The sequence below is a fragment of the Stegostoma tigrinum genome, chromosome 17, assembly GCF_030684315.1.
Source record: "Stegostoma tigrinum isolate sSteTig4 chromosome 17, sSteTig4.hap1, whole genome shotgun sequence".
NCBI classification, from domain to species: Eukaryota; Metazoa; Chordata; class Chondrichthyes; order Orectolobiformes; family Stegostomatidae; genus Stegostoma; species Stegostoma tigrinum.
Genome location: NC_081370.1, coordinates 9,818,452 through 9,842,746, shown reverse-complemented (window position 1 = coordinate 9,842,746; position 24,295 = coordinate 9,818,452). Strand labels below are relative to the sequence as shown.

Below are 24,295 nucleotides of genomic sequence, written 5' to 3'. Positions count from 1 at the left end.
CAGAACCCCTGACACTTCAGTTTATATCTGTCAGCCAGGACTCCCTGATTGGACCATGTTTACAGCCCCAATCCGAGAACTCATATTCTATGTGATTCACCTGACTGACTTCATTCCGATCACTACGCTTCCCAGTCACAGATACAGTGGTGTACCCAAACGAAAGCAAGTAATTAGGGGTAAGGGATATCTGTCATCAGATGCTGAAAGAAAAATATTTCATGAAGGATTTTTACTGCCTCAGATTATGAAGGAATTAAGCAATTAATTTTGTCTTGGTGCCTGGCTGTCATGGTCCCTTCCATTGAGGCCTTTCTTTTAATGACAGATCCTTATCCTTACGATCTCAGCCCTAGAACATCTTCTGGGCTGAGACTCACCTTCAAGGTTCCAACTACATGGCAGTACATAAAGGAGCTCAGGCTAATAACTTTTGTATGACTGGGTTTCACCCTCAAGACCTTGCCCTACAAAAGGCAGAAGCTTACCATCAGGTTATATTCTATATAAAGATACTATCATCAGGATCTGGTTTTTACTTTCTGCTTGATTAATCTCCATCGTAAGTTGTATTTCTCATTATTTTAAAAGCTTGCCAGAATAAAATTTAAGACTGTAAAATAAACCAATTGTACACTGACAGTGAGTAATTTATAGACACAGGGAAGACTAACTTCACTCTGTCACTAAACGTCATAAAAATGAACGAACTGGCACAAGATCTTACTTTGACCAGCACAAAGATGCAGACTGAGTGAAACCGATATTGTCGTGAATCAAAAGTGGTAACAAATGAGCCGCCTTCAATGGAACATCGTCCGGGACATGGGAGATTAGTGCACTTCCACTGACCCATAGAACACACACTGCACAAAACACAAACATATTCAAAGTGCACAATAAAACAATATTAAAATAATAAAAGAAAAATATTCCTGTTTCGTGAATAATCCTATACTTGTCTAAGTTGTTAAAAAAAACGTCATTCATTGGTTTCCTCGGGTATTCTCACTTAGTTTTGCATAACTTACAATGAAGATCAGTGGAAACCCTAGTTTGGAGTATACCCATGTTTTTACCCATCTTATGTCAATGCTACGGCAGTAGATTACGATCAAGCAAGTTCATCACATTTATATACATACATTTATAAAAAAAACTTTGGGTCGGGGTTTCTCTGGAGCTTTTCCCACGCAGCTACCATAACCTTTGCACATGGTCAGCTAAAACCTTTCCGGTCTGCTCTATTTTAATACATATTATTTATGAACATATAAATTCAGAGCAGAAGTTGGCTGTTCATCACCTTGCTCAGCAATATAATAAAATCACGCTGATATGTTGTGGCGGAAATTCTACATTCCCAACTGTGCATGATAATCCTTGATTCCCCTGCCGAAAAAGAATTTATCCAGCTCTAGTTTAAATGTATTAAATGACTCTGCTTCCACTGCTTTCTGAAACAGAAAGTTACAAAGTCAAAAAATCCTCTGAGGTAAAAAATCTTAGAAGCATAGAATCCCTCTCATGTGGAAACAGGCCATTTGGCCCAAAAAATCCACACCAACACTCTAAACAGCATCCCACCCAGACCCATTCCTCCAATCTGGAACTCTGCATTCCCCACGTCTAATCCACCTAACTTACATACCCCTGGACACTAAAGGCAATTCAGCACGGCCAGTCCACCTAACCTGTACATCTTTGCACTGCGGGAGGAAACCACAGCACCCGAAGGAAATCCATGCAGACACAGGGAGAATGTGCAAACTCCACCCAGACAGTTGTCCAAGGCTGGAATTCAACTTGGCACTGTGAGGCTGCAGTGCTAATCATGGAGCCACTGTGCTGCCCCTTATCTTTTTATTGCTGCTCTAAAATGGTGACCTCTAATTTCAAAACAGCGCCTCCAAAATTGTAGACTCATTCAGAAGAAGCTTCCTTTCCACTTTGTCATGATCATTTAGGACCTTATAAACTTCGGTCAAACCATCCTTCACTCTTCTGAACTCTGATAAAATCTACTCTTGGAATTCAGACTAGTTACCTTACCTCCCATTCAACTCTGTGTACTTATATGGTCATTCCCTAAGTTTGATGCTCTCTTTAACTTCTTTAGTTAACCACACTTGATGGATCTTCCCCTTGAGATTTTTCTTTACATTAGATATGAATCTATTCTGAGCATTCAGTAATCTATTCTGGACTTCAGTAAGGCGTTTAATAAGGTTCCCCAAGACAGGCTGACGGAGAAAGTGAAGTCACATGGAGTCCAGGGTGTGCTAGCTAGACGGATAAAAAAACTGGCTAGGCAACAGGAGACAGAGAGTAGTAATAGAAGGGAATTTCTCAAATTCGAGACCTGTGGCTAGTGATGTTCCACAGGGATCTGTGCTGGGACCACTGTTGTTTTGAGAAGATTTGTAGCTCAGGTTGAGGTTCTGGATTGGAGTTTGCTCGCTGAGCTGGAAGGTTAGTTTTCAGACGTTTCATCACCCATTCTAGGTAACATCATCAGTGAGCCTCCGACGAAGCACTGGTGTTATGGCCCGCTTTCTATTTATCTGGTTAGGTTTCCTTGGGTTGGTGATGTCATTTCCTGTATTGTTGATGTCATTTCCTGTTCTTTTTCTCAGAGGATGGTAGATTGGCTCCAAATCAATGTGTTTGTTGATGGAGTTCCGGTTGGAATGCCATGCTATCACTAGTATCCTTACTTACAGACGAGGATGGACACCACTTTGATTGGGTCAACACATCCATCCTAGGACAAGCCAAACAGAGACACGCACGAGAATTCCTAGAAGCATGGCATTCCAACTGGAACTCCATCAACAAACACATTGATTTGGACACAATCTATCATCCTCTGAGAAAAAGAACAGGAAATGACATCACCAATGCAGGAAATAACATCACCAACACATGGAAACCTAAACAGATAAATAGAAAGCGGGACATAACACCAGCACTTCGTCGGAGGCTCACTGATGATGTTACCTAGAATGGTGATGAAATGTCTGAAAACTAAGCTTCCAGCTCAGCGAGCAAACTCACATCCAGAACCACTGTTGTTTGTGATATACGTAAATGATTTGGAGGAAGGTGTAGGTGGTCTGATCAGCAAGTTTGCAGTTGACACTAAGATTGGTGGAGTCGTGGATAGTAAAGAGGACTGTCAGAGATTACAGCAGAATATAGATAGACTGGAGAGTTGATGGGAAAATTGATGGACAGAGAGATCTGGGTGTTCCCTGAAGGTGGCAACGCAGGTCAATAGGGTGGTCAAGAAGGCAGACAGCATGCTTTCCTTCATCAGACAGGGTATTAAGTACAAGAGTTGGCAGGTCATGTTACAGTTGTATAACACTTTGGTTCGGCCACATTTAGAGTACTACGTACAGTTCTGGTCGTCACATTACCAAAAGGATGTGGACGCTTTGGAGACGGTACAGAGGAGGTTCACCAGGATGTTGCCTGGTATGGAGGGTGCAAGCTATGAAGAGAGGTTGAGTAGATTAGGATTATTTTCAATAGAAAGACGGAGATTGAGGGGGGGCCTTATGTTTCCCTTTAAGTTTACCATACCAGATACATATTGACTCTTTTCCCTTTCAAAGCGTGTGTAAAATTCAATCATTTTTTGATCACTGTTACCTGGAGTTTTCTTTACTTTCAGGTCAAAAATCAATTGTATCACATTGAATAATATCGAGTCCAGTATAACCTGCTCTCCAGTCAGTTCCATCATATGCTGCTTTAAGAATCTATTTCAAAAGCATTCAATGAATGACTCAAAGAGACGCCAATTACTGATCTGATTTTCCAATTAATGTGTATATTAAAATCATCCACAACTAATAACTGGTACATGGGTATAACAGGCATAAGTTCAATTTGCAGATAAAAAAACACAAGTGCAATAAACAATGAGGAGGGTATTAATAAAAATTCTGGAGGACAAAACTGAAGAGATTAAATAATATAAATTTCTAATTATTTATAACAGAATTGATTACTTATTTAAGACATACTCATTGGTAAAAACTTAACATTTATTTTTGTCTAGTACTTAATCCTCTCTTTGAAAATAAATGTTTATACTCATGGCTACATATTAAAGACAGCCATTTCCTGAATAAGGACAGCTTGGAGCTGTCAGCTATACAGTAAACTTACTGCCTCCCCACACTATCGGAAGGAGACTGTGGAAGCAGTCATGCAGCACTAATACTATGATGATTATCCTTAGGTTTATGTCAAAAACAGCTAAGAAACTTGCAAGCACCTTATTTTATGTGAATGTGAAATACAGGAGACTGAATGTAAACAGTAGACACTCAAGTATCAACGTCTTAATAGGTCCACAGATCTTCTCTACTTTTAAAATGTATTCCTGTTTTCTCTCAAAAACTGTCAATTCACAGATTGCAAGAAATGGACATCCCTTCAATATAACTGGGTCTGTTGGTACTCTAATTGAGTACAAAGGGGCTTGCTGGGTTCAGGTTTCTCTTATATTTCAATCAAATCCCACCTGCATTTCTAATGTTGAAAATGGGGTGCTTCTTCAGGACCAAGATATCATCTCAGTTAAGTGAAGAATCGAACAAAAATCTAAACCTAGAACTTGCTATCAGTTGAGCAGAATAATAATGATGAATGCTATCAGTTTTAACATATTACAATCAAGTAAAGGTAGATTTTTAATTCAATCTCCTAGGTGTAAATCAAGTATGACAAATTAACTGCCAAATATAGACACAGGATAATTTTCATGTCACTGTAATCAATGGAAATGAAAATATTAAAATTTCCATAAAGATCAAATTGAAAATCTACCCCAAATTTTTGTACTAAACAGCAGTAGAAGGATTTTTGCTTTACCAGTTTCTGCAGAGTGCAGAGATTTTATCCCCAGGACTGTAGGTATCCCCATTCCAAGTACAGGGACATTCACTGAGAGGTACACACATGCCCTTATTGGAAATGTCATCAAAAACAGTCCCTGTGGAAAATATAGCAGTGAGTATCCACTGTAATGGAAGTATTACTTATCATGGATTTGCTGGTCAGATGGGCAGGTCAGTGGCATTTGAAATTCAATTCAGGAAAATGAAGCAGTGCACTTAGGGAAGGCTAACAAGGCAAGGGATTAACACCACCCGAACGTATTGCAAAGGGACCTCTGAGTGCATAGCCACAAATCCCTGAAATAACTGGGCATATAGGTTATTATGATGACAAATTGGATACTTGGTGTTAGTGGCTGAGACACAGAACATAACAGCTGGAACTGCATAAAACACTATTGAGGCCACAATTCCAGAACTGTATAACTTCTGGTAACCACATACAAGAAAGATGGAATTGTGCTCGAGACGGTGCAGAGGAGATTTCCCAAGATGGACTGGAGGGTTTGAGCTATGAGGAAAAACTGGGTAGGTTGATGTTATTTTGGAGCTGCAAAGATTGAGAGGGGTTTTGATATAGGTGCATAAGATCTTGAGGGGAATAGGTAGGGTGGTTAGGAAGACATTTTTTCTATTAGTAGAGAGGCCAATAACCAGGGGACTTAAATTAGTAACGTGCAGAAAACTGAGAGGAGTGTTGAATAGCAGCAATTATGATATTCATTTCTGTTGGCATAGCTCCAGAGCCATGGGACAAGAGTTGAAAAGTAGGATTAGGGTCATTAGATCTTTATTAACCAGTGCAGACACTATGGGCTAAATAGCCTCCTATTGTACTGTAAACGTCTCTGAGAGTATGAACTGTCATATCTACACACCTCCAATCTTAGCCAATTATTCTCCCAGCCTCAAAGAGATATGTACCTTTCAAATCATCAGGAAAATAGTACAGCGATTGCTCGATTACTTACAATAACGTAGGCATAGTAAGTGTCAAAATTCCAGACTCTTTTATGATGTTAAAAGCAGTGCATTTGATGAACACAATTAGAAGAACCTTATTAACCCAAAGAGTGGAAAAATATGGCTCTGAGGAAGCACTTGAAGCAATAGCACAGATGTAACTGAAAAGAAACCAAACAAGCGTATGATGGGGAAGCAATGCTTGATCTGGATGAGGAAAAGAAAGGGGGAAGGCTCTGGTAGACCACAATGATTTGGCACAAACTGTATTTTTCTGTGTTGTATATCGTGTGTTATGATTATCAAAGCATTCAGTGGATTTATCTGTAATTTCAGTTAAACCAGTATCTTCTGCTGTAAACATGAATCAGCTTTCAGATTTTCAAACAAAATCACTAACTGTTTGTCATAGAAGATAAAGAGCTATTCTTAACAGAAGCAGTAACATTATAACATTCTGAGGAAGAATTGAACTGAACTCAAAATATTAACTTTCTCTATATCTGCAAAGATGCTGCCACACTTACTGTATTTCTTCAACATTTATTTCAGAACTCCAGCATCATCAGTCTTTGGCTTTTGTTCAGTAGACTAGTAATCCTGAACCCTGAGCAAATATTCAAGGGACATGGGTCCAAATCCTACCATGACAGATGGCAAAATTTGAACTCAATAAAAGTCTGGAATTAAAAGTTTGTCTAATGGTGGCCTGAGACAGCAAGATGTAGAGCTGGATGAACACAGCAGGCCAAGAGCATTAGAGGAGCAAGAAGGCTGACGTTTCGGGCCTACACCCGAAGAAGGGTCCAGGCCCGAAACGTCAGCTTTCCTGCTGCTAAGATGCTGCTTGGCCTGCTGTGTTCATTCAGCTCTACACCTTGTTATCTCAGATTCTCCAGCATCAGCAGTTCCTGCTATCTCTAATGGTGACCATTTGGTTACTGTTAATTACCGTAAAAAACTACCAGATTCATAAATGATCTTTAACGGAAGAAATCTGTCATCCTTAGCTGGTCTGGCCTTTGTGTGACTCCAGGCCCACAGCAATGTGGCAAACTTTTCACTACCCTCTTCACAAATTAGGATGATAAATGCTTGTTTACCCCAGGTTCCACAGATGAAAAATATTAACTTCAACATTACCGGCAACAGAAACTCATTATAAATCAAACCACTTTGTGCATTAATGATGAACCTGATTTCACCAGTTTTCTATTCACCACCAATGCCATTCAATGATAATTTCAGGGTAAATATTGCCGATAATTTTTTTCTGCAATTTAGGTTGTTTTCCTGCCTCTATTTCCATAATATCAGCACAACTGCAGAATTCCCCTCTGTTACACGTAAATAAGAATTTTTGTCTTCTTCTGGCAGCCTTTCTACAGAAATTTCCAGCCAAACATTAAATCGTGAAAGTTATTCAAGATTAAATCAGACTCAAACAAGTTCAATTAAAGATCCCACCCCAAATAATGACTTTGACCTTTCTTTCAGGTACTGATGAATCCATTGTACAATTCCATAACTGAGTTTTGTTTTGGATTTCCAATGTTTGCAGCATTCCCCTTTACTTGTTTTTTGAACTTTGCTTATGATTTGTGGAAGTGAGTTTACCTTCTGGGCAGAAACATCCATATATGCCATGACTATCGCAGGTAGAGCGCAAGTTTGAACATGTAGAAAAGCACGGACATCCACTCTCCAAGTATATTTGGTTCGTTGGACATTTACGTGGAGCTAAAATGAAAACAGAAGTGTTGCAATTCTGTCAAATGAAGTATATTCTGTGTACAGAAAGTTCTGGAACAAGGGCAGCGCGGTGGCTCAGTGGTTAGCACAGCGCCAGGGACCTGGGTTCGATTCCAGCCTCAGGTAACTGTCTGTGTGGAGTTTGGACATTCTCCCTGTGTCTGTGTGGATTTGCTCCGGTTTCCTCCCACAGTGCAAAGATGTGTAGGCTAGGTAGATCGGCCATGCTAAGATTGCCCATAGTGTTCAGGGGTGTGTGGGTTATGGGAGATAGGGTTGGGTCTGGGTGGGATGCTTCAACGGGTGGTGTGGACTTGTTGGGCCAAAGGGCCTGTTTCCACACAGTAGGGAATCTAATCTAAAAAAAAATCAGCTCCTGAGTTACTAGAGCTTAAAAGCCCTTCGACTATTTTTTGAACTATTAATCAATACCACAGCTCTTTGGGTCACTGAGAGAATTTAGAATTTGAATGTTTATTACAAAATGTCAAGGGTATTATTCACTTTGGAACAAAAGGGATTTAGGCTAAATTTGTGATAGAGGTGTACAAGATTATGTTAGGTTTAGATAAGGTAATCAAATAAAGGCTGTTCCCATTAGCGAGCGAGAGAAAGATTTTGGATTTAAGATTTTGGACAAGAAATGCAGGGAGATGTCAGGCAAGCCCTGTCTACACAATAGTAATTACCTGGAACATGTTGCTAACGAGGATGGAGAAAGCAGAAAAGATCAACAATTTCAAAAGGAAACATGATGGGCATTTGTGGAAAATAAACTTGTTCCACTATAGATTTAAAGCGGAGAACGAGAATGCCAGAGAATTGACACTGACTACATAGATCAAATCGCCTCATTCTGTGTCATAATGACTTTATGGGCTGAATTTAATGGCCACAGCTGTGGCTCCATATGGCCCAAGTCAAATGGTAGCGTCCCCATTGTGTCTATTTCCAGGACCCCCAAAGAGATCAACGTCAATCAGGCAGACTGCTGCTTGCCTTCGGGTTCCCCTGCCTTTGAAAACAAAGATCATGCCCTCAAGAGTTGGCAACTAATCAAGAAGCTGACAGCTTTTCAATGCCACTCAAACTGATGACCACTCTGGACCACATGTGGCTGGACCAATAATGGAAATCTATTTATTATGAAACTCTGGAGGGGGCAGGCAGTGCTCATTGGCACTAATCAGGTAAGCCCAAAGGAGAGCATGGAGGACAATGTGAAAAGCTGTGAGGATCTTTAGACCACATGTGGACTTGCTGCTGGTGGTCTTCTCCTAAGGTCACACTATGCAAGACCTGGAAGGGCCCGTGGCAAGATCCTAGTACTGCCATCCACTGAGATGCTGTGCGGACTAGATGCTGGGAATATTCGCAGGCACCTTTAACCTCTCCTTGCTATGACTTGAAATCCCCACCAGCTTCAAGAAGGCCACCATCATCCCGGTGCCAAAGAAGAATTATGCAGCTTGCCTCAATGACTACTGCCTGGTAGCTCTGACTTCCATAATTTTGAAGTGCTTCAAGAGGCTAGACATGGCTCACATCAACTCCAACCTACCAAATTGCCTTGCTCCTTTGCAAGTTGCCTGGTAGCGAAACAGGTCCACAGCAGTCACCATCTCCCTCACTCATCCTTGGAACACCTGGATAACAAGGCTACTTAAGTTAAGCCCCTACTTATTTACTACAGTTCTGCCTTCAACACCATAATTGCAAACAAACTCATCAGTAAATTCCGAAACCTACGTCTTTGCTCCCCTTTGCAAGTTCACAGATTACTGAAGGTGGCAGCACAGTTGGATAAGGTAGTAAAAAAAAGCTTATGGCATTCTTGCCTTCAATGGAAGGGGCATTATGTATAAGGATAGGCAAGTTTTGCTACCGCTTTGTAGAACTTTAGTTAGGCCTCACTTGGAATGTTGTGTACAATTCTGGTCACATTAGCAGAAGGATGTGGATGCACTGGAGACAATATAGAAATGGTTTATCATGTTGTTGCCCGATATGGGCAATTTTAGCTATGAAGAAAGGTTGGATACACTGAAGAAGGGTCCAGACCCAAAGCGTCAGTGTTCCTGCTCCTCTGATGCTGCTTGGCTTGCCGTGTTCATCTAGGTCTTCACCTTGTTATCTTGGATAGACTGGGTTTTTTTTCACTGGAACACAGGAAGTTGAGGAGTGACCTGATGTAAGTTTATTAGATTGTGAACTGCATGCATAAAGTGGAAAATATGAGGCTTTTTCCCAGGATGGAGGCGTCAATTACTAGGGGACACAAGATCAAGGAGTGAGGGGTGAAGTTTGAAAAAGATATGCGAGGCATGTTTTTCACACAAAGAGTGGTGAGTGCCTGGAATGTATTACCACTCCACCAAGAGATGGTGGAAGCAGGCACAATAGAAGCATTCAAGAAGCAGCTGGACAAACACCTGAATAGGAAGGGAATAGAGGGGTACAAATCCTGTGAGTGAAGACAGTTTCAGTATGTAAGAGCAAAATATGTTGGCGTAGACTTGGAGGGCTGAAAGGCCTGCTCCTGTATTGTTCTTTATTCTTCGCATGGACGTGAGTCCTGAACCTGAGGACATCACGGTGAGATGAGTCCTAGACTGGAGGCTATGGCAGGGAGGTAAGGTCCTTGTTGACTGGAGGTGAGGCTTCAAGACTTGTGGTCTGGAGATTTGGCGTGGTGCAATCCGGAGGTTGGGTATTGGCACGGACCTGGGTGAGTACATGTGACAATAAAGCTAACTCTAAATTTTAAACTCTCTTCATCGTAGGAATTTACTCACAGTAAGTATTCGGAATACTACCTTAAGTGGCTACCACTGCTTCTCTACTGAGCTAATCCATAGACTAGTATCCCAGTTTAGTGCTGCGTTTTTAAAAAAACATCAGACATAAATTTTTCACATTGTCAGTTTCTTTTAAATTACTTGAACAGCTTGACTGGGGTGATAACAGTTGGTAGAGCACAAGAGTTGAGTACTATTGCCTTCACAGTATTCAGTGACTTCAAATTGGCTAAAGACTTATATCTATGATGCAGTGAATTTCCTAGAAGACCAAAATGGATTATCATTCACCACTGCTGACTGCAAATTGCTGCTAATACTTCAGCCTTATCTTCTGCACTGAGCTGATGGGCTTTTCCATCATTCAAGATAGGGATATTTGTGGAGCCTCTTCCTCCAAGGAACAAACTGTACATCATCATTCATGATTGGAAATAGCAGGGCTGCAGAGCTTAGATCTGATCCATTGTTTGTATAATTGCTGAACCCTGCCTATAAATTTCTGCTTATGTTGTTTAGCATGCAAGTATACGGTGTTGCAGCTTTATTAGGCTGACACTTCATCTTGAGAGAAGCCTGGTGCATGCCCTGCTTAATTCTTAATTGAACCAGGGTTTATCCCCTGGCTAGATGACAATAGAGTGAGTGATATGCTGGGCCACAAGTTGCAAACTATGTTTCAGTACAATACTGTTGTTGCCCACAGCATCTCATGATAGCCCATCTTGAGTTGCTAGATCTGTGTGAAATCCATCCCATTTAGCACTAGGGTGACACCCACACAACACAATGGACAATTTCCTCAATGTGAAGATGCTGTCCACAAGGACTGTATATTGGTCACTCTTACTCTTACCAATATCGGAGAGATGGATCTGCTGTGGGGAATTTAGTGAGGATGAGGTTAAGCATGTTTTTTTCTCTCTAGTTGGTTGCCTCACCATCTGAGGCAGATCCAGTCTGGAGATATGCCCTTTAATTATCCATCAGCAGTCAATGGGAAGAACACTATGTAATTATCAGCATTTAATGTGAAACAGGTCGGTACTCATGTGCAATCAATTGTTGGAAGACCATAGGTTAATATTCATCATGATTGATAACTGGCACCCTCACATGTTTCAGTGACAGAATGGGAAGAATGTAAAAAATGAATACTTCTGCTGTTGATAACATGGATGAGACCAATAATCTAAGATGTTAAATGATGTCAAGAACACATTTCTGACTTTGGCAATAGTTTGAATTTTAGTCTAGCATTGAGAAAATACATAAGCATTGAAAATTATTCTTCAAACTTACGACATAACTGGTCATTTCTCCAGTTTCTGACGGGTTGCAATAACCTTGAACACTCCCTTGCATATTCAGAGAAAGTATCACAAGCACAGCTGGCATCATACTTCTTGGAGCACTTTGACAGGTCCTGTTGACAGCTTTTAATATAGCCTGATTCTAGCACAGTGCATTCTGGTGCAATTTTATCCATCATGGAACCACAAAAAGCTTGCTAAAAAATGAAAACCAAAGAGAAATTAAATTGAACTAAGTTTTTTTTTCCCCAAGTTAATGCTGTGAGAACTTATACTTGTTTCACAGATAGACCAAATTATTTTCAAACTAACATATGGGGTGCTTGGCCCACTCTCAATCAATCTTTACAGTATAGAAAATCAATGAGAAAACACAGTGAGTTCACTTCCAGTTCATTAGTTGTCTCTTTTTATTCATCTTCTTGCATTTGTTTCATTTACTCTCATGTTTTGAAGGTTAAGAAAAGCTCATGACAGTGCAAATAGCAGATTAGCATACATGTAGTAAAATCCTATCGTACAAACAATTGAACACAGAGCAGCAGGAAGCCACTTGAACTCTCGAATTTGACCAATATTGAATAAGATCATGGTCGATCTATGTGTATTTTAAATTCCACATTCCATTGAGCACCAAGTCCCTTGACTAACAAGAATAGATCAATTTCCATCTTAAAAATCTCTGGAAGAGAAAAATATCACATCCATGTCTTAAAACTGTCTCTCCTAGTTTTGATCTCTCCCACAACCTAAAACCTCTTTTCTGTATCACATTGTCAAGACTTCAGGATCTTACACACTTCAATCAAGTCATTCCTCACTCTCCTAAGCTCAAGTATGAACTTCAAACAAGTGTAGCTTGTCCAATCTTTCCCAAGAAATCCTATTAATTCCAGGTATCATTCCAGGTTTTCCCTCTAGAAAACCTCCTCTGAATCACTTCCAACACATTTACACTTTTTCTTAAGTAAGATAACTAAAATTGCAAATTACATTCAAGATGCAATCGCATCAATATCCTGTATAAGTGAAGCATAGCATCATTACTTTTATGCTAAATTACTTTGTAATAATGGAAAACAATCCATTAGTCTTTTTTATCACCTGCTGTACCTGCACACTAACTTTGTGTGATTCATGCACTGGACCTTGAAACTTGGTAGTCATTTACTGGTTTAATAATGAGGCTTAATCTTATCTAATGCAATTAATACACAGTTTGGAACAATCATGGAAATTTATGCAGTATTTTATTTTAGTACCACAACTTGATTCCACTCAGTGTCAAATCCTAGTAGCATGAAGTGTCCTCTTGCTGACAATGGCAGCACCAGTTGGGACTTAAACTGATCAACTGTTAAATACAAGCATGGGGATTGTGGTACACAATTCATCTGTGCCCATTCAATTGTGCTGCAGACACAAAAGAAAGAAACAGTACAAATTTAAAGTGATTGCTGTAAGTTGGCAGTACACATTGTGCTTTGCATTGGTTACATGAGCAGGAAGTTAAGAAAGAAGAAAAACAGAAGAAAGATGAAGAACAGCAGGATTTATAACCAAAGCACAGGAACAGGAAGTGGGCATTGATCAGCATGAATCATGGCCTGAGATCTCTTACCAAATGTGCTCAGTAGAACTTACTTGGCCTTTATAGAGTCCTAGAGTCATTCAGCTCGGAAACAGACCCTTCAGTCCAACCAGTCTATGTCAAACATAATCCCAATGCTCGGGCATTGTAGGCTATAGACCAAGTACAATAAATGGGATGGTGTATTTGATGTTTGTTGGTCAGCATAGACATAATGGGCCAAAGGCATTGTGTCTACGTTGTAAAGCTCTATACTCTGATATTGCAGTACTCCATACCTGACTGGAATTCAAACACATAATATTCCAATTCAGAGGTGATATTGCTACTGCTGAACCACATCTGTTATGTTCACTTGACAAATACTTCCTACTCATACTCTCTTCCTCTGCAATAAGGAACAACACATCTAAGAGTATGTATGAGTACAGTGAATTCTGTGAAAGTGTCGACGAGGCTGATACATCACTAGTATCACAGACAGCATCTCATACTGTGTGCCAAAAATTAGATTAGGTGTGATTGATATATTGTTCCAAATTATATAAGTTTAGTATGAGTGATTGTTATGGATAGAGAGGTGTGAAGATGAAGAGGGGCAAAGAAAATGAATGTCGTATTCTTCTGAAACCAAAGGTACTGTGAAGATTGGCGTGTTAAAGCATTTATGACAAATCAAAGTGAAAAGTGTGTTCTATGATAGAGCTGGATATGCAACTTACCTTGCCTGACCTTCGTACACAAATCTAACTTTGGACAACATATTCCTCCTGTTGATCCACCCAACCACCCTTTACCATACTTTATTAGTCTTAGCACCAGGATACATTCTATCACTGTTTGTGTAAAATACGTTTTTTTGGTCCTTACTGTGTCCAGCGAAAAATTCAGGTTGCCTCAATGGACTGGGGTTTAACCCTTGCCTTTTCTGAGTTCATCTATAAAGTTTGCCCTCTCACCAAAAATACTCATAACTCCTCCATTTCTACCCTTGGCACTTTAAATAGGGGAGGCAAAACTAAGTGATGTGAGTGTATGACACTCCCACTCAAATGCAATAGAGATACAAACCCCCAAGTAAAATTATAAATAAATTGAACAATGCCACACATCCCATGACCTCCAATAATCAACATCAACTATGCAACCTCCTCCGCTATATTAACATTGAACCCTACAACACTTACAACAAACCGGTGGAGGGAAAACAGTTAGTTATTCATTCAGTGAATATCTTCCAACATGTATATTCATCAGAAATTTATGATGTCCGATCAACAAGCCATGCCAACAAACTAAAGAAATTAAAAATGATCAGATAGATGTCAAACTTACATAATTTGGAAGTTGTTCCTCCTCACTCTCATTCTTCAAATGCATACAATGTTCCAAAGGATCATCTAACTTATGAAGAGAAGCAAAGTGGAGTATGGTAATGCTATGACCTAAGCAAAGAGCAGAATTTGTCAGGCATGACAGGAATTTTACACGAACTGAGACACACTGTGCCATTGCTTTTTTTTTTAACATATTTTCAACATTATGAACGATTGTCTGTCATTCTGAAAGATTTCCAACTTTAACTACATTATTCCTCTATGCTTTTCACTCCCTGTCTCAGGAAGAGTAGGTATATTATTTAAATAGTTTAAAATTGCAGATCATTGAGGTACAACGAGATCTGGGTGCCCTGGTAAATGAATCACATATCAGTATGCAGGTACAGAAAATGACTAGCAGGTAAAATGGAATATTGTCATTTATTGTAAAAGGGGAATGGAATAACAAGGATGTTTACCACAGCTGTACAGTGTGTTCATGAGACCATATTTGAAGTACTGTCTACAGTTCTGGTAAATAACCTGAAAGGTATAAATGAGTTCAAAGCAGTTCAAGAAGGTTCATTTGATTCATACCTAGGATGAGGTATAAGATCCTAGTGAGGTCTGGACACAATGAATGCTGAACATTTACTCATAACTCCTCCTATCAATACAAATTAGCCCTGAGTCAAAGCCCATTCCTGTGCCACATTTGAAAAATGTCCTTTTGTGGCTGGGGTATGGAGAGTAACAGTAAGTCAGGTCAAGAACAAAATGGATACCTTCATGGAAAACCTCATTATATTCAGGAGAGTTGTTGAAATCTCCGCATAAGCCACAGGTCTTGTTTTTATATTTGTCTCCCAACTCAACCTTGAAAGGGAAAGCAAAGTTTTGAGAATTCACAACACGATACGTAAGTGTGTCAAAATCATATATTTGTGAAAGCTTAATTCCTGGTGTAACGTTTTAACACATTGAGAGCACAATCACATCCATCAGGCAGAAAGATGTGAAAATGTGTGATTAGATTCCTACAGTGCAGAAACAGGCCCTTCGGCCCAACAAGTCCACACCGCCCCTTGAAGCATCCCACCCAGACCCATTCCCCATAACCCACACACCGCTGAACACTACGGGCAATTTAGCATGGCCAATCCACCTAGCCCGCACATCTTTGGACTGTGGGAGGAAACTGGAGCACCCGGAGGAAACCCACGCAGACATGGGGAGAATGTGCAAACTCTGCACAGGCAGTCACCCGAGGCTGGAATTGAACCCAGGTCCCTGGTTCTGTGAGGCTGCAATGCTAACCACTGAGCCACCGTGCCGCCCCAGCCACTGTGCCACCCCTTAACATGCTTAACATTCAGAAGCTCTACTTCACTGTTGAACCCAAAGGTAGCAGACGGCATCATTTTTTAAATTCATTTGTGGGATGTGGGTGATACTGGCTGGCCAGCATTTATTGCTCATCCCCAGTTGCCCTTGAGAAGGTGGTGGTGAGTTGCCTTCTTGAACTGCTGCAGTCCACCTGTTGTGGGTTGACCCACAATGCCATGAGGGAGGCAGTTCCAGGATTTTGACCCAGTGACAGTGAAGGAATGGTGATATATTTCCAAGTCAGGATGGTGAGTGGCTCGGGAGAGAACTTGAAGCTGGTGGTGTTCCCGTAAATCTGCTACCATTGTTCTATCATATGATAAAAATAACAGGAAAAGGCATTTAGCCCATTTGAGCCTGAAAAACACCATATTAATGCTGCCTCATTAATATTCAGTTTTCTACGAGACCCAATATGCTGAACAAGCTGGACATTGAGAATTATCGATGTGCAAGTTAGAAGGATTATCTAGTAACTTTCAGCTCTCAGTTGGCCGTAGACAAGCTGTTAAAAGTACACTTTACACACACTGAGAGGAATTTAGCTCATGGATTGGACCAGGCTTCACGTCCAGGCTGCTCGCTTACTCAGTTAGTGCATACCTGATGCACACACCAGTCATGCCTTTCCTCATCGCTTTCAAACAACCAGGCAGCTTGTCCTGCTGGTCAGTAGTCCTCAGTCAAGAGGCACAAATGTTTCTTTGTGGCACTGCGTCACAATCTCTCACCTGCTCCATGTGCCAGCAGCTCACTGCGTGTGCAGCAAGCAGGCTGCTATGCCTCAAAGTCTGAGAGGAGTAGCTGTGACCAAAGTCCCTGGGAGCAACAGTCAGCGGGTCTCAGCACAGTAAGTCAAGGGCAGGCCCCTATATTTGTCCAGGAGATTGGATATGGCCAAGTTTCAGTCAGGGTGTGCTGGTCAGGGGGTTTAAACCTCTGCAGTCCAAAGAGTGTGTCAGTCAGTTCCGTGGCTCAGATCTGCCGAGTCCATGGGGATGTCCAGGTGTCATTCAGACTCTGGATAACTCTTCACAATGGTTATCTGATTAGGTCACTTGAGGGAATGGGCCACGATCAATCTGTTGGGTCATCCACAGAAATTAAGGGAAAAGGGGGAGGGGTCTGGATGGGCGGTTGTGTGTGCGTGGTAGCTCTGTTGCTGTTGTAAAGATTTTCAGGAATTTATTCTTTGGTATTCGGACTGTAGGCTGAGGGAAAAGGGGGATGACAATTGTGAAGAGGGCAACAGTATTTTTTTTAAGGGGGGGAAACAGTAAAGTATGGAATGGAAAGGATCATGTGAGAGAGGTGTTCATCCACAGGAAGGTGTATTTCAAAGTGGGGCACAATATATGACCCCACCTGCCATGGTCACCTCATATTCAGAGGGGGTGGAGTAGAAAAATAGGGACGTTTTGCTAAAACTATAGAAAGTAACAGTTAGACTACATCAAGAAAACTGTGAACAGTTTGGTTCGCTTAGCTACAGAAAGGCAGTCCAAGTTTGGGTCGATTTTAGATATGGAGCATTTTTTTTTGCAAGGACAGGTTGACTGGCCTGACATCAGTGATAAGTTATTGGAAGGGATTCTCAGAGGCAGGACTTACATGCATTTGGAAAGGCAAGGACTGATTAGGTTTTGTCAGTATGGATTTGAACATGGCAAATCACGTCTGACAAACTTGTAAAGTGGTTTGAAAAGGTTATCAAGATGTTAGATGGAGGCAGAATGACAGACACTGTCTGTGTGGACTTTAGCAAGGACTTCAACAAGGTCCCACATGGTCGACTAACCTTAGTAAGGTTAGATTACATGGGATCCAGGGACAGATAGCCAATTGGATACAAAATTGGCTTGATGGTAGAAGACAGAGGATGATGGTAGATGATGGTTGTTGTTCAGGCCTGTGAACAGCAGTGTGCCACAAAGATCAGTTCTGGGTCCACCTGTTTTTTGTCATTTATATGATCAATTTAGATGCAACTATCAGAAGTGCGTTTAGTCAGTTTATGGATGACACCAAAAATAGAACAAGATCTTGTTCAGGTGGGCCAGTGGGTGCGACAGTGACAGATGGGGCTTAATCTAGGTAAACGCAATGTGTTGCATTTTGGTCAGGCAAACCACAGCAGAATTTACACAGGTAATGGTCAAGACCTAAGGATGGACGTTCATAGTTCCTTGAAAGTAGCGTCACAGGTAAATACAGTAGTGAAGAAGGCATTTGGCACGCTTATCTTCATTGGTCAGAGCACTGAATACAGGTGTTGGGGTGTCATGTTGTGGCTAAACAAGACATTGGTGAGGCCACTTTTAGGATACTGCATATAATTCTGGTCACCCTGCTGCACGTTGTTAAACTTGGAAGGGTGTATAAAAAATTTACAAGGATATTGCCAAAACTGGAGGATTTGTGTTGTAAGGAGAGGCTGGATAGGCTGCGACTTTTTTTTTCTCTAGAGCTTTGGGGGTGAAGGGGTGACTTTATAGAGTTTCATAAAATCATCGAAAAGGTGAATATCAGAGGTCATTTTCTCAGGGTAGGGGAGTCCAAAACAAGAGGAAATAGGTTAAGGTGAGCGGGGAAAGATTTGAAAAGAACTTGACGGGCAACGTTTGCAGACAGAGAGTGGTGCATATATGGAGTGAACTGCCACCGTAAGTGATAGAGGCAAGTGCGATTTCAACATTTAAAAGACGTTTGGACAGGTACATGAATAGGAAAGGTTTAAAGGGATATAGGCCAAATGCAAACAAATGGAACTAGTGCAAAAAAAAAGTTGCTGGAGAAGGTCAGGAGGTCTGGCAGCATCTGTGAAGGAGAAAACAGAGTTAACATTTCGGGTCTGGTGACCCTTTCTCAGGACCCTTCTTCTGTTCTGAGGAAGGGTCACCGGACCTGAAACGAAACTCTGTTTCCTCCTTCACAGATGCTGCCAGACCTGCTGAGTTTTTCCAGCAACTTTGTTTTTGTTCTCGATTTACAGCATCTGCAGTTCTTTTGGTTCAAATGGAACTAGTCTGTTTAAGATTCCTGGTCAGCATGGATGAGTTGGACCAAAAGGTCTGTTTTCATACTGAATGACTCTATAATGCAAACAATCCTAATAGCTCAGCTTTATTTACTAATCACCATGTTCAGTGATATGATGAAACATTACTACAGCAGGTGGAACTTGAACCGAGGCCCCTTGGTTCAGAGGTAGGGACACCACCTGTGCACTATAAGAACCCCAAATCCATATTTGAAGACAAGCAGAGCTTTTTCTAACAGTAGATATTTTCAATCAACCAGTTTGAGCATATTATAATACACCTCTGGAACAGGTTGGACTTGAACCAAGATCTTCTAGATTAGTGGTAGGAACATGACATGAGAGCTCTTAATGATGCAGGTAGGGGGAATGCAAAGTTCAACATGCATCACTTGCTCTCAATCAAATCTGCTTGAGCTTTCAAGGGACCTGCACTTCTAACAATGACATGGAAGACATAATTGCCGAGATTACATAACACAATTTGTTGGAGGCAAGTTTAGTTTGGCCAAATTTAATCCCTCAACTAGTATTACAAAATATTTATATTTAGTTGTTTGTGGGATTATTATGCTGTAAAACTTGGTTGTCATATCTAACCACAGTTCAAAATAATTTACTGTCTGTTAAGTACTTTCAGATGACCTGAGGATATGACAAAAGTTATATGAATTCCTGATAAAACTCTGTGTTTCTAAGTGGTTTGCTAAACGCTTACTTAACATGTGCATGTCATGAGGAATGGTACTGTTGATCCTTTTACTGCCAGCATTTACATATATAAGACCATCAGGTATAGGGGCAGAATCAACTATTCAGCCCATCGATCACTGCCGAGACGTTTCTCAAATCCATTCTCTTGCCTTCTCCCCATAACCCTTAATTTAGTGCTAGGGATAGAAATCCTTCAAGCAATAAACAGACTGGAAACATTTATTGTGACAGGTAAAGAAGAAAGATAACTAATTCATATTCCCTCACTAAATGAAACAGTTAAAACAGAACATGAAATTTTTGGGTAGGTACAGGGGAGAAGTATTCTATGTGAACTTGTGTTTTATTTTCTGTGGCTGTACACTTCTAATTCTTTTAGTTGCGGTTGATTAGTTGATTCTTAACATGGAAAATTCACTACAATGGTGTAGTGTTCTTTGACCCAGAAGCAGTGCAGGGAAGAAAATTTCTTAAAACGGTCTGTGGTATGTAAAATGTTAGTGACACAGATTGCAAATGCCCTATTCATACATCAGACCCCAGGCAAAAAAAATGAATGAAGCCAGCATGGAATTCATTGTCTTTTCCAGAGGTTTCACATTGACATTGAGACCCACAGAATGGCTTGCCAATGGTATACAATATAAGGAGAAAAAGTGAGCAGTGAATAAGGAATTACATTATAAAGGACAATGCAGAGATAATACTACAGTTTAAAAATATTAAGAAAGACTTTTGAATGAAGATGAAAGATTGTATACCATGAGGTAGTCTTCATTGTTCCAGTCAACAATGGCATCAACTCCCTGTTGTTTGGCGAACAATCTGACATGGTTCCCAAAATGTTGAATACTTATTCCATTTGAACTGTATGGTAGTTGAATATTCCTGGAAAACAACAAAGCAGATAATTTATTGAAATAATGATTGGGCAGACTGCACCACAAGTCAGCTGAGAATTCAGCAACCTATTGTTACCATGAAAAAAATTAGACTTCATATGAAAAAGACATAGTTATCCACATGGTGTCTCTATTTCTGCCCTAGTTCTCTGGATGTAACACACCTTACAATTAAGGAACCTGCTACCAACTGATCACACCCGCAACAGCCAACCAACTGCACCTGCTGGAGCCAAGCAACCACACTGCTGACATCAATCATTTGCACATAACAAAAATAGAATTTACTGTAAATAAATTTCTAACCATTAAATCATAGGTAGCTCATACCCAAATGTGTAATATCTTCCCAGTCACTGAAGACAAAAAATGTACAATATGATCTTGCATCTTTAAACTTCTGAGGTGTGACATTTTCACAGCTCTATTTCTGAGCTGGTTATTCATCCCGTAACTCCATTACCACAGAAGAAACATGAAGGATAAGATATGGAATATTAGAAAAAGGATGCATCTGAAGGAAACCCACTTGATTTTATTTACACCGAATGGCTGAGTCAAGAAATATCCACCTCCAAGAGCTCATTAACAGGGAGACGGTAAGTCCAGAACAACTTTCCCCCACTTTACATTACCAGGGAGGGTGGTAAGTTTGGAAATACACCCTTCCCAAATAATGAAGGGGACTGTTTCTGAGAACATTCATCCAATTTCATAAACATGGAGAAACAAAGTTCATGGCCTAATTAACATAAAAGGTTGAGCCTAAGAATACCAAGCACAATTAATATAGTATGGAGAGTTTGAGAACACTTCCTAGTTCATTACCACCAAGGTAATATTTCTAGTTTTAAAGGATCACCCCTTCATTCTAAGGTTGTGCACTCAGGAACTAATTTCTCCTACTAGTGGAAACTTCTTCACATCTTCTGTATTGAGGTCTCTCAATATTCTATAAGTTTTAATGGGATCCACACATCTTCTAAACACATTGAATACAGACCCCCAGTTTTCAACTACTCCTCATATGACAAAGTCCTTCATCATCGGATCATTCTTGTGAATCACCTCTGCGCCTGTCACCACCAAACCCCCCCCCCACCTCATGCCAGCAAATTATTCCTTAGACATGGGGCTAAAAACTGCTCACAATATTCCAAATGTGATCTGACCACACCTTTTTACAGTCTCAGCAGTATGTCTCTACTCATGTATTCTAGCTCTCTTGAATGCTAACATTGTATTTGCATTCTTAACTGCCAACTGAACCTGTATGTTACTCTTGAGAGAATCCTGAACTAGGACTCCAAGTCTCTTTGTGCTTTAGATTTCTAAGTCTCTATTCTTCCTACCAAATTGCACAAACTCACTTTCCTACATTGTATTCAATCTGCCCCTTCTTTTCCACTGTCCTAGCATGTCCAAATCCTTTTGCAGCCTCCCCACTTCCCACCTGCTGTTCCACCTATCTTTGTGTCATCTACAAACTTAGTAACAAAGCCCTCAGTTCCTTTGTCCGGATCGTTAATATATAACGTGAATAACTGTGGCCCCAACGAAGGGACTGAAGAGTTTCACTAGTCCCCGGCTGCCATCCTGAAGAAGACGCCTCATCTCTACTGTCTGCTTTCTGCCTATCAGACAATCCTTTATCCATGCTAGTACTTTGGCTCTAGCACCATGAGCTCTTAGTTAGCAGCCTCCTGTGCGGCACCTTATCTAAGGCCTTCTGGAAATATAAAATGACATGGCACTACCAAAGTTCAGATAATGATGACAACTCCAATGGTGCAATATAAGCAAACTGAAGAAGACAAAGGCCAGTTACAGAAATGACAATAAGCAAACAGTTGTCACAGGGATTTCATCACTTGAAGAAATGCAAGTGAATTTACATTATCAAGGACATCTTAAGCAAATTAAAGGAGTTTCTGCAGATGTGTGCCATTCTGAAGCCTTGTCAGTAGAAATCATGTTGGTAATGTACCACTGTCAGCTGATGATCAGGCTGAATCCTACAGGTGAAATTCTCAAGACAGAGATTTGAGGGCCATGAAACTGAGGCTGAGTACATGTATACTGGCTGGACTGCCAAGTCATATCTGTTGCAGTAATTTATGCAATTTAATATATTGCTACAATTTACAATTGACCACAAATTGCCCCCTAATTCATGATTGAAATGCAAGGTCAGCATATGCTAGAGATTAGGAGGTTATCTAAGAAAATATTTATTGTTTGCTTCATCTGACTCTTGTAAAAAATGACACTAAAATAGATGGGAAACTAATTTGTAATGAAATAATGAGAAGTTTACAGATGAATATGATAGATTAGGTGAATGGGCCAAAATTTAGAAGATCATGTTTAATGTGAGTGAATGTCAAGTTATCTATTTTGTTCGGAGGAAGAGAAAGGCAATTTATTATCTAAATGGAGAGAAACTTAAGAGTGGTTCAATGTAAAGGGATCTGGGTGTCCTTGTGCATGATTTGTAAAACACTAGTATGCAGTACAGCAGGTAATTAGGAAGGCAATGGAATCCTCGTATTTATTACTGAAGGACGAGATTACAAAAGTAGGGAAGTGTTGCTGCACTGTACAAGGTATTTATGATACTGCAGTTAGAGTACCGTGTGCATTTGGTCCTTTTACTTTAGGAGGGACGTAGTTATATTGGATTAGTTCAGAAGAAAATTCATCAGATAGATTCCAGAGGTAACAGTTTGTTTTATGAAGGGACGTTTAGCACTTTAGGCCTATACTCCCTGGAATTTAGAAGAATGAGAGGAGATCTAATCCATACACATAGGATGCTAAACAGGATTGACAAAGTTGTTGTAGAGAAGTTGTTTCCTGTTCGGGGCAATCGAGACAGACGTCATAGTTTTAGGCCAAGCAGATTTAAAACAGAAATGAGGATAAATTATTTCTATTTCAGGGTTGTGAATCTGTGGAATTCAATATTCACCCAGGGTGTGGCGAATGCTGGGACGTTGAGTAAATTTAAGGAGGCAAAGGAGAGATTTTTAATTAGTAACAGGTCAAAGGGCTGTAGAGAACAGACATTCTGCATTAAAGTAATTTCCCTGCTTTTTCATTCTTCCCCACAAAATGAACACACTCAATTTCCCATAAACAACATTTTGCTCACTCACTCAACATATTCATATCCAACTGTAACCACTGTGTCTTCTTCACAATATTTTTTCTCAATTATCTTGATATCTACAAATTTTGCTACCCTGCCTTTGGTCCACTGATCTGAGTCCTTGATGTCAAATAGGATAGATTTCAAACAGATCTAGCAATTCAAGGCTGGACATCCATTAGGGTGCTGTGTGCTATCAGCTATAGGACAAATGCATTCCAACACAATCTGTACCCACATGGCGCAGTTTTTCCCCCACTTTACCATTACCATCAAGCCAGGGGATCAACCCTGGTCCCATGAAGAGTGCAACATAATTAAAAATGAGATATAAATCTGACGAAGCTACAAGGCAGGGCTACTTGCTTGTCAAACATCATGAACAGTGAGTGATAGACACAGCTAAGCAATTTCAGAACCAATGGATCAGATCTAAGCTCTATGTCCTGGTAC

General features: G+C 40.4%; 1 protein-coding gene across 1 annotated transcript in view; it reads right to left on the bottom strand.

Annotated features, from left to right (window-relative positions):
* LOC125459470 (mucin-6-like) overlaps positions 1-24,295 on the bottom strand; it is a 224,983-nt gene that overhangs the window by 191,075 nt on the left and 9,613 nt on the right. Inside the window, exons 2-8 of the mRNA XM_048545971.2 lie at positions 20,551-20,677; positions 15,435-15,525; positions 14,666-14,775; positions 11,729-11,936; positions 7,494-7,616; positions 4,888-5,008; positions 728-866 (exon numbers count right to left, since the gene is read on the bottom strand). Coding sequence (XP_048401928.2) covers positions 728-866; positions 4,888-5,008; positions 7,494-7,616; positions 11,729-11,936; positions 14,666-14,775; positions 15,435-15,525; positions 20,551-20,553 — 795 coding nt within the window. The 5' untranslated portion in view covers positions 20,554-20,677. The remainder of the gene's footprint in view (positions 1-727; positions 867-4,887; positions 5,009-7,493; positions 7,617-11,728; positions 11,937-14,665; positions 14,776-15,434; positions 15,526-20,550; positions 20,678-24,295) is intronic.